At 37.0% G+C, this 10,051-nt stretch overlaps 1 protein-coding gene across 1 annotated transcript in view; it reads right to left on the bottom strand.

Annotated features, from left to right (window-relative positions):
• The window catches only part of LOC104396755 (transmembrane protein 56-B-like), a 17,542-nt gene extending 12,146 nt beyond the window's left edge, over positions 1 to 5,396 (bottom strand). The window contains exons 1-2 of the mRNA XM_010006638.1: positions 5,229 to 5,396; positions 730 to 819 (exon numbers count right to left, since the gene is read on the bottom strand). Coding sequence (XP_010004940.1) covers positions 730 to 819; positions 5,229 to 5,383 — 245 coding nt within the window. The 5' untranslated portion in view covers positions 5,384 to 5,396. The remainder of the gene's footprint in view (positions 1 to 729; positions 820 to 5,228) is intronic.
• Positions 5,397 to 10,051: the final 4,655 nt, after the last annotated feature.

Genomic DNA, 10,051 nt, shown 5'->3' with positions numbered 1-10,051 from the left:
CTAGAGGATAACAAGTGAAAGATCAAAGCACCAACAGCAATCTGTAATTAACTCAACTAAAACAAAGGTATCTTGTTCCTCCTCCCTCAAAAAAGTGTGAAACAAAACAATCTAACTAGAAATTAAGAAAAAATAAGGTTAAAATAGAATATTTTGTTAACTAGAGAAAACATTAGAAGTTAATTTATTAAATATTCCTATTTATTGTGAAAACATCACTTGAAACTTTCATGCTTTTTAAAAAACATTCATAGAAGCTTTATGGGAAGCAGAAATACAAATATCTTAACTTATCAATTTAGATTGATATATTTTTTATATATACTAGCCTCCTCCATCTTTTACACACACACCTTCCAGACCTGAAACAGCATTTTAATTTCACTTCTAAATGGTTATAGTAAATAGCATAGTTTCAGTCATGCCAACTTACAGTTACACTCCTAGTTTTATGCTTTAGTAATTTAATGTGCCATTTGAAATCAAATGCTTGTATTTTATCTATTCCACTTCAGAGAGACAATGCACTAAGACATTGATACTGACAAAATAACTTGTAATGATCACATAGTAGACATAAAAATGGACACATCAGAAACACATTTCACAACTGTGTATTTTAGTGGGAAATGAAATAACTATTTCTGTAATGCATTGTAGGATTATTTTTTCCCTTCTCAATTCTGTTATTTTCTTGTGTAAATACAACACAGATGTAACATGCCTTACCAGAGACGGTCAGCATTAACAGCATCATCGTACAACAAAATATACAGGCAAAACCCACCAACCACCAAGGCGTGGAATGTGGACACTGTCCTGAAAAAGAGACCACAGTCACAAGGAGGTACTGCCATTCCCAACTTTACATACTTAAGACAGGATGTTTTGAAAGACATTCTCAACTGCATCTAGATACCTCCATGGAAGACAATCATGTCTTCTTTACACTACGTCAAACCACTTGCACAAGTGGGAAAAAGAACCAAAAAGGAGGAATCTATTAGATCAGGGCAGGGGTGTTAAACAGAAAGTAGAGTCTTAGAGTAAAGAAGAACTAGGTTTCTTCCAATTATCCCATATCTTAACAAAGCCTTAAAGACAACACGACAACCAGTTCTCTCACAAATACTTACTGTGTTGTCACACTCGCTGGAAAATATACATGCATTTAATATCCAGACTGGCCCATGAGTCCTGCAGCAGCAGGTTTCTCCTTTCAGTAACCAAATTAATAGATAACTCAATAAATCCATGAAGTTCCAGTTTTGGAAAGAAAGCATTAAATGAAAAATGCTATCAAGGAAACCTTCGGAAAGCATTTCTAGTGTATTTGAAGTGATTCTGCTTCTCAAAGAAAGGTGTAACAGCTTACAGGTTCACATGAACAATCAGCTTTGCTTTATTTTATACTCCTCTTGTCCTGAATAAAGTCACAGTACTCCGAGTTGCTTTGTCCATGCTTGGGTACCACAAGCTTTTTATTCCAAAGACACCAGCCTCAAATATAAAGTCTGCATGCAAAAAGTAGATAAACTGAATATTAACAAGCACTTACAGAGAATCACTCATTTACAGAGGCCCTGGCAGGGTTTCTGCCAGCACACAGGCCAGGACCATTCCAGCCCTTTTGTGTCCACGTGTATTCTTGGAAGGTAGAACAATGCAATGGGCAAAGGTCCAAAATGTGTAACCTTGTTCCTTTAGTTTAACACTATTATAAACTGAAAAAAAAAATAATTATGTGCCAAAATAGCCCTCCTGAATAATTGATAATATTTGAAAGATGAGAACTCTTAAGTTAGATGCTGTGTGATCAGAAACACTTTTACACCACATTCACAGTGTTAACAATATGCACACAAACATATAGTTGCTTCTAGTCAATTGTCTTTCTTTCTACATAGTGAATACATGAACATTTGAAATTTGTTAATATTTTTCATGTGCACAAATCACTCTTGGGAGTCTAAATTCTATGATACAAGATTTGAAGAACACATCTTGCTTCCTGTGGAAGATTTTGCAAAGAAAGAGTAAATTAAATAACTTTTCTGTTTCCAGAAATGTTATTATCTTCTATTGGCATTAGAAGATTTTGTGACTTCTCATAAAAGAAGTCTCTATTTACAATTTGTTTGAAGAGTGTCATCATGCTATTTTAAAAAAAATTTTAAAAACTGAGATTAATGTAATATGAATAGTAAAATGTAACAAGCTGGATGAGAACATTTACTAACCATTATGCTTCTTTTTTCCCTTTTTTTTTTTTAGTAATGAAATAAAATGTAGTTATCAGTATTTTAATTATACTTCATGGTTTAATTAAAACATCTACTCTTGCAACAAAGAATTAGCAGAGTGCTAGGAATTTTGCTTCCTAGTTTGAGAAATATCTGGGTTTTTTTTTAACTCTAGGAGCAGATAATGGTGAAAGAATTAAAACTTGTCCTAGAACATTAGTTTACAGTTGCAATTTGTCTCAGGGCTGGCTGTTTATCCAAACCTTAGTGTGTAGACTACAAGCTATACACAAGCACAGGACTTGAAGGGGGAGAAAAAACACAGAAAGGGGAAAAAAACAAACAATACACAACACCAAGCAGATTTCCTCCTTAACTCTGAACTTCGAAGTTTCTCCATAGAAAAGGAGACAGAAGAAGGGAAATAGTGCTTCACTCCATTTTAATATGGAATCTAGGTCAAGCTATCAAGCTCAGTCCATTTCCTTGAAATTACTGACAAAGCTTGCATTCTTTAACTCCTCAATAAACTGCAAAGAAAGAAGTTCCCCTGGTAAGTTGCATACGTGTTCCTTTATTATTGAATCTATGTATTTTCACAACAGCGTAACAGCAGTACAAACATGTATTGTAGAAGAAATGACAGGAATTTATGCATTACAAATTAAAGTGTTATACCACGTCTGTATCAAAGTATAGTTTTTAACTCAATTTGAGTGTCTGCATACTCAAAATTCAATAAACAATTACTCTATTGGTTCTCTAATTCTTGGAAGGTCAGAATGAACAAATTGACAGTATGGAAGACACAGTCCACAGCTGCAGCTCAAATGCTTGATTACAAAACCCTCCAAACTGTAACAATATATTTTCAATGCTACAGCTCATTTCAGGCAGATGCCCTCTTCCAGACCCAGCTGAGCTGATAAAAATGCATAACCACCCTCTGTGCCAGTTTCTTTCAGGACTACCAACAGAACCATTTGTATGAGCACTCCCCACAGCAGTTCAATATAGGACAAAATAACAAACATTACTTTTAAATAATTTAAATTAATCCAGCTCATTTTACTGGGACATAGTAACTTTCTCTGCCTGCACAGCTGTCTGCAGAGTACATACATATCCATCTACATTCTCTGAACCTAGAAGATACTCCTTAGGGTGTCTCTCCATTTTGGTGAAACACTAGAGTGATGAGGCAGTTTGACAAAACACTGTGTTTGGTCAGAATTAAGTCAATCGTTTGTAGAAACACAAGCACAGTGAGCCTTTCTCTGACTTCATGCCCTCTTCAGGTATAACATCAACAAGCTGTGGATGAACAATGCTTTGTGTTTCATGCTTTCTAACTCCAGAACTGAATGTAGCACTGGACCATGACTCATCTGCATGTTAACATCTACCAACAATGAGAAAAAAAATGTGGAAATAAGTAAAAAAAGGACACGGCCTGGCATGCTGTATCAACTCAAGTAGTTAAATACCTTACTACAAAGTAGCCCAGAGATTACAGAGCAGCTTATTTCCAGCACACTTGTGATGTGTGCAACAATTTGTCCATTATTATGCAAAGCACTAGAATTTAACATAGTGCTACCAGGCATAGGATATAGTCTCAGAAAGCTTATTATGCAATTCAAGGGTCACTTGATGTGGCTTAGAGACAAAAATTCAGCTCCAACACTGTATCAGTTTAGTTTCCCTGTCTGTCTCTATTGTCAATGGTAACAAAGAGAAATCTAAGCTGTGCTGACACCATGAACTGGCAAATAGGTCATTAGTCAAAGACTGAACTGAAATTAAGATGGTGCCTTTAAGAACACTGGAGGTAGACATTTGCCAAATGGAAAGGCAAGACTGTTTGAGCTGCTAATGCTGCCTAGAACAATGGAAACAACTTTAAAAGTATCCACCTGATATTGCCTTTAAACAGCACTGAGAAGGAATTGATGACTACTGCATTTTGAGTGCATTAACAGCCACACAGTACACATTTTTGAGCTTCAGATACGAGAAATACCTGGAAAATATTTTAAGGTTGGAATAGGCCACTCAAGCATAAAGTTATACTGTATCAATTAATTTCAGCCAGAGAAGCTTGTGCACTATATATACCATTTCAAAGTAGTATATCACAAATAAAACCTCAGCGATCATCCCATTTGCAATTACTACTCTATACTTCCTTTATGGCTTTAAAAGATAGGAAGGCACCCAGGAAAGACTCACAGGTTTGAACAAGTTTCTAACATAACTCTGAGGAGACAAGTGTAATGCACATGGCTCCATCCCAGTCACTGAACTGCAGAAACACAAAGGATGTGAGGAAGGTTTCTAGACTAAGTTTCCACAACTGCCTCCTGAATGTATACCCTGACTCTGTCTTAGCTTCCCCCTCCTCTTTGTGCAGTCTTTTTCCCCAGCTACACACAGATGCACCTGACATACCCAGCCTCACTCCAATACTATATCTAAGATTCACCCTATTTCTTGGAAAACTGTAATTTATCTAATATGGGGTGCAGTGTAGAGAACAGAGAGCAATTTGCCTTGCATTCAAAAGCATGACTAGAGATTTAGATCACATAATATAATGCAATACTTTTGATTTTAATGTATGTTTTGGGGAAAGAAATTTTGTACCTCTTCTCTTTAATAGAAGTGTCACAGAGAAGCCATCTAAAATTAATCCCCTTGACCTTATTACCTCTCACCAGTCACCGTTTACTTTTTCTACTAACTTTCACCTGGGCATCACTGTCTAATGAAGTGTTTAACTTGGAAGTATTTGTAATGCTGTGTGTTCAAGAAGAGCCCTCAGCATTCCACATTCAGAATCTAAGAGGTTTGAACCCTCCCTCTAATCTTTACAGATGATTAACTAATAACATATTCTTCAGTTTTACATATGTACACTCAGTTGGTTCAAATGTTGACAATTTCAGGTAGTTCACTAGCTGTAGTTTGTTTTGAACACTGTACCTTGAATTCCACTCGATTTTCCTTTTTTGGCTGAGCTTGTTAAAACCAGGTGATACTCGTGTTGACACCCAAGAACTTAAAACATGGAACAGGAGCTGAAATATGGTGAAACTGGCAAGAGCAATGCCAATAGTCAAGTTGCTGAAGGAAGCCATTGCTATTCAGCCTGTGAAAAGAAGTAAAAGGCAATTTCAGTCTGTTCAGCTAACTATTCTTAGCAGCCAGAGAAAGCATTTTTGAGGACTAGCTTGTAAACAGAAACATTATTCACGAAAAGTTTCATGCTGTTCAACACTTCTACTTAAGGCTTATCAGTATAGAAGTATCCCCAAAAAGTTATATGAAAAAGTTTGGTTTGGGTTATTTTTTTTAATGTTTGCATCCTAAACGTTTTCATTGCCTGACATTGCATGTATCTCTTATCTGCACAGAAAGGGTAAGGACACTGTCCAGTGCAAACACCAGTTCAGAAGCTTCGCCTGCTGTCCCAAGAAGTTCTGAAGTTAAGACTCGTCCCATTCTCACCAGATTCACTGCTGCCATGGGATTTTTAAAAGCAACAATGAAATCAGATGAGTGTAGAAGACAGATTTTTCAGGTCAGCCTCAGGACATAACAGTCTCACTGCAGCTTTATGTTTGTAGACTTTACAAAGACAGTAGTTCTCCATTTGGACTTTGTTCACAGTTGAGGGCTTCTCTTTGTGCTACCATGTAGGCTACTCTTTCTTCTTCAAGTGAAAGTCTAAATTTTGCACAACTTCAGAGCACACTGAAAAGCTTCCTGCCATCAGAGCTTTAGCATTTTTCCAGTGCTGGATTTTTACCTATTTCATGAGGCCTAAATAAATAGCTAAACAATCCCAAGCACAAATGTCACTTTCTAAATGCTTTAGTCACTTCTTGTACATCACAAGACAGAAGGGTATTTTTCCTGAAGCCACAAACTTCTGCCATACATCTCTGGTTTGTGAGGTATTTCACATTCCAACACTGGCAAAGGTTACAAAATCATAAAAAGTCTATTCGTAATAAGTTGAACATAAAAGGGAAAAAAGCCAAGTGGCTTAATATAAAATATTTAAATAATTATTTTAATAGCCATTTAAATCACTACTGTCACTTGTTTTGGTTTTACCGAAGAAAATACCTAAAAATAAAATGAAGACTTAATGGTCAGCAAAAACTCATAAAATTATATAAACACCTATGCCCACCTTTGGTTCACACACATTATAGAATAAGGGGATATGCCTCAGATTTTTTTTAAATTGTAACTGCATTGCAGACAGAAAAAAACCCTTGAAATTCAGATTTTAAAAAAAAATAGAAAGAAAAGTCCACCAGTTAAAATAACAACTATTTTAAAAATTAAGTACAATATTCTCAGCTGGTGGTGTAAATGGTGAGTATATTGAAGCATGGTCTGCATTTAAACGTAGAACTTTAACAAAAGCTGTATTATATGTATACTGGAAAAAAAAATACTTTTGTCTTCAAAAATTTAGAAGCAGAAGGTTCAGTGATCTCAAAGTTTTATCCCCTCTTCCTCTTTCTTCTTCTCAGAATTGAAGAGTAACAAAGGAAAGGGAATCATCTGAAAGATACAGCCATATGAGCAGAACTCCAGACAAATGAGGGTAGATTTGCTGAGTGAGACTGGCAGCATATGGATTTCAGGTGTTTACTTCAGAACCTGTCTAGGAACTCTGCAGCTGTTAGATCATATTTGGTGTACACTTCAGGCTGATCTTCCTGCTCAGTTTAACCCAAAAGGAGTCCAGTTTGCATGCCCTGGGACAGCTGTGCAACACAAACCAAAGGGCAGTAAGTTGGGATAATCAAGAAATTCAGTCTGTAAGTGCATTTTTACTCCAAACTAAAATGTTAATGTACACACACTGCATTGCAACAAAATTAATTTGTTTATCGGATGACATGTTCTGTTTCAGCCGCACACTAGTCTTGTACACTTTTTAATGTTAATCTATTAAAACTTGCAGTTTCAAATACCATCCTGAATATTCAGTATTCTCTCAAGTACTTTTTCCACTGTTCTCCACATACTTCTCCATTTGCCTCCACTGACCAAGAAGATAGAATATACAAATCAAATTTTAATATCTTAAAGTACTAGAGACAATGGATGTTTCGCCTGATTTTCTAAAACGTTTCTGTTCAAAGGAATACAGCTATTCAATTTTATAAATTCCAGTTGAAATACACTGCTAAGTACTGTACAGTGCCCATTTCCAGATTCAACTCCCAGGGCCAAAACTTTGTTCTTGCATCATCTCATTTGTAGTAAGCACGTCCTTGCTTGGACCACATAAGGAAAAAAAAATCATTTGGTTTAATTCCTAAAGTGTGTGAAGGAAGCCAAAATGCATATTGAATATCATTCTCTTCAGAAAAATAGCAAAACCACTTAACATCAATCACACCTACTTCATCCTTTTGACTAAAATATGGCAATTCTCATGATTCTACCAAGTTTATTAATCCGCAATGACTACACTAGTATTTCTGAGTCTCAAAGACTCTTGGACAAAAGAAATTCATGATTGGTTTTGTTTCCTTAGAACCAGAGATAAGCAATATTTCAGTGCACGACAGGTGTTCATTTTAGCATAGGAGGCTGCAAGAAGTGCATTAGAAGAAGTAATCTTTCTCCTAAGGAGCCCATACACAGAATTTCTCTTAAGAAAAAGAAACTGTGTGGAAAGTGACTTTCAGAAGTATTAAATACCTATACCTCTTAGCAGTTACAGCCGAAAGTACAGAAGCATGATGCCAGAGAGAGAGAAAGCTATTACGGTAGCAGGGAAGAAAGTAGTCACCCAGCCTCTCTGGTTGGTCTCTCAGATACTCGTACGAGTTTTGCAAGACTCATTTCAGAAGGTCATTTCATATAAGCTTATCAAGATGCTGTAAGTACTAAATCCAGGAATAATGTCCAGTTTCACTTAGGCAAATTAAGAGTGCTGTATTTTAATTTAATTCAAGGACTGGGTGTAAACGAAGTGTTAAATGGAAGAATGGTTCAACTATGTCTTCTCATATCTCTAAGTTGTTTTCAACAATATCCTGTTTAACATTAACTGCTGTTTACCAGATTTTTTTTTAAACTTTTAAAAAAAATCATTTATATTGTTGAACCAAAGCTTATAACTTAGATGAAAAGTAATAAGCTTCTGAATACATATGATTTCTTTGCCCTTAGGACAATAGACAAAGTAATTAAGTCAAAGGCAGCTTCAATTACACTGTGTTTTTCTGCTCCAGTATCTTCTTATGGCTGTCCAGCAAAGTCTAATCAAGATACAGAATTCATGGATTATATATGAGCAGACACTTTATCCCCCAAACTGCATAGTCATTGATTACCATTCAGTCAGCTGATACAGTTTTTGAGCCAGTGAAAGGCTGGGTGAGGAGGGAGGTTCAGTGCAACTACTTTCTAACTCAGGAAAAAAACTACTATATCCAGGTTCACTCTTCACCACTAGCTTTTCAGCCGTGGTCTTTTCCTGGCTTACCCAGAATTACTGTCTTGATAGTTCAGTTAAGACAGTAATCACAAATTATCAAAACTTCACTCCTGAAGCTTTTCAATGTAGGAAAAGAAATATCAGCAAACAGACACCTGAAACTAACAATTTTAAGTACGTTGTTGGTTACACATGTCTAGTGCAGCATAACATTACTCTATTGACCTCACTAATTTTGAAAAAGCTAATAACACAGCTTTTCAATCATACTCAGTAAGAGCTGAAAATAGGCTCTTTTCATCTGCTATTAACATGTGGTGGTTTTCCTGCAATTCTGCTTCCACTTGGAATTTAGAGGAAAAAATCAATAATATGAAGACTCAATATTCATTCACCCCCAATATGAAACCTGTGAACTTCTGATAGAACCACATTAGCACTTACCTGAAAGAGAATAAAGGATCAGAAGTCACCAAGTTTTGCACCAGCAATGCCATTTAGCATTTATGTTCTCATTTCGCTTTTTCTGCACCAATTTTTCACATCATAAAATTAAGAAATGCAACTGTATAGCCACAAGACATAGTAAGGAAGTGCAGAGGAACACAAAAGGCCTGCAGCCCTTACTTCTTTAAGGCTGGATTTCAAGATGAGTTGGATCAATTTCCAAACAAGATTATACCCTAAAGCCGCTGGTGATACCAGGACATCCCATTCAATCCTACGCTCTCCTGATCTGCTTAAAACTGAAAGCCAAATCCAATCATTGTAAAACTTACCACACTCATTTGTAGAGCGCAATGTGGAGCTACTGACTGTTTGCACATTTTATATTAAGCCTAGCAATAAAACATCTGTAGTGCTTGAGTTCTGCTGTACTGTTGGTTCTGAGCGGTAGTTTCTATTGCTCCAATTAGGCTAAATGCGCTGCGTTGGATCTTACTGGCTCAATAAGCAGCATTAAGGAGACAGGCAAATTTCAAGCTGCTCACAGCTTAAGCCATCCCCTTTCTGTGTGAGGCTTTTCGCGCCCCGAACTCCACTTCGCTTTGGCTCTTTAAACACCCAAGCACGGAGCAGACTAGGGACGCTTTCCTAAGGACGGGGTAAAAGGGGATAAACTGTGCGCTGCAGTATCATTTACCTGCACCACCGATTTCCTCAGACCCGCAAGAAGTTTGCAGTCGGAAAGCAACAGGGAAAGGAAAAGCCCCCAAACTCAGAGGGGGTACCGAGCCGCAGGGGAGCGGAGGGACCCGGACGGGCGAACTCCCGGGCAGCGCCGCGTTAGTGAGGAGCCCGCGGGGGCTCCCCCGAGCCCGGCATTACCTGG

Source organism: Chaetura pelagica, unplaced genomic scaffold (genome assembly GCF_000747805.2).
Source record: "Chaetura pelagica isolate M959 unplaced genomic scaffold, ChaPel_1.0 scaffold69, whole genome shotgun sequence".
NCBI lineage: Eukaryota > Metazoa > Chordata > Aves > Apodiformes > Apodidae > Chaetura > Chaetura pelagica.
This window is presented reverse-complemented; position numbering and strand designations above follow the sequence as displayed.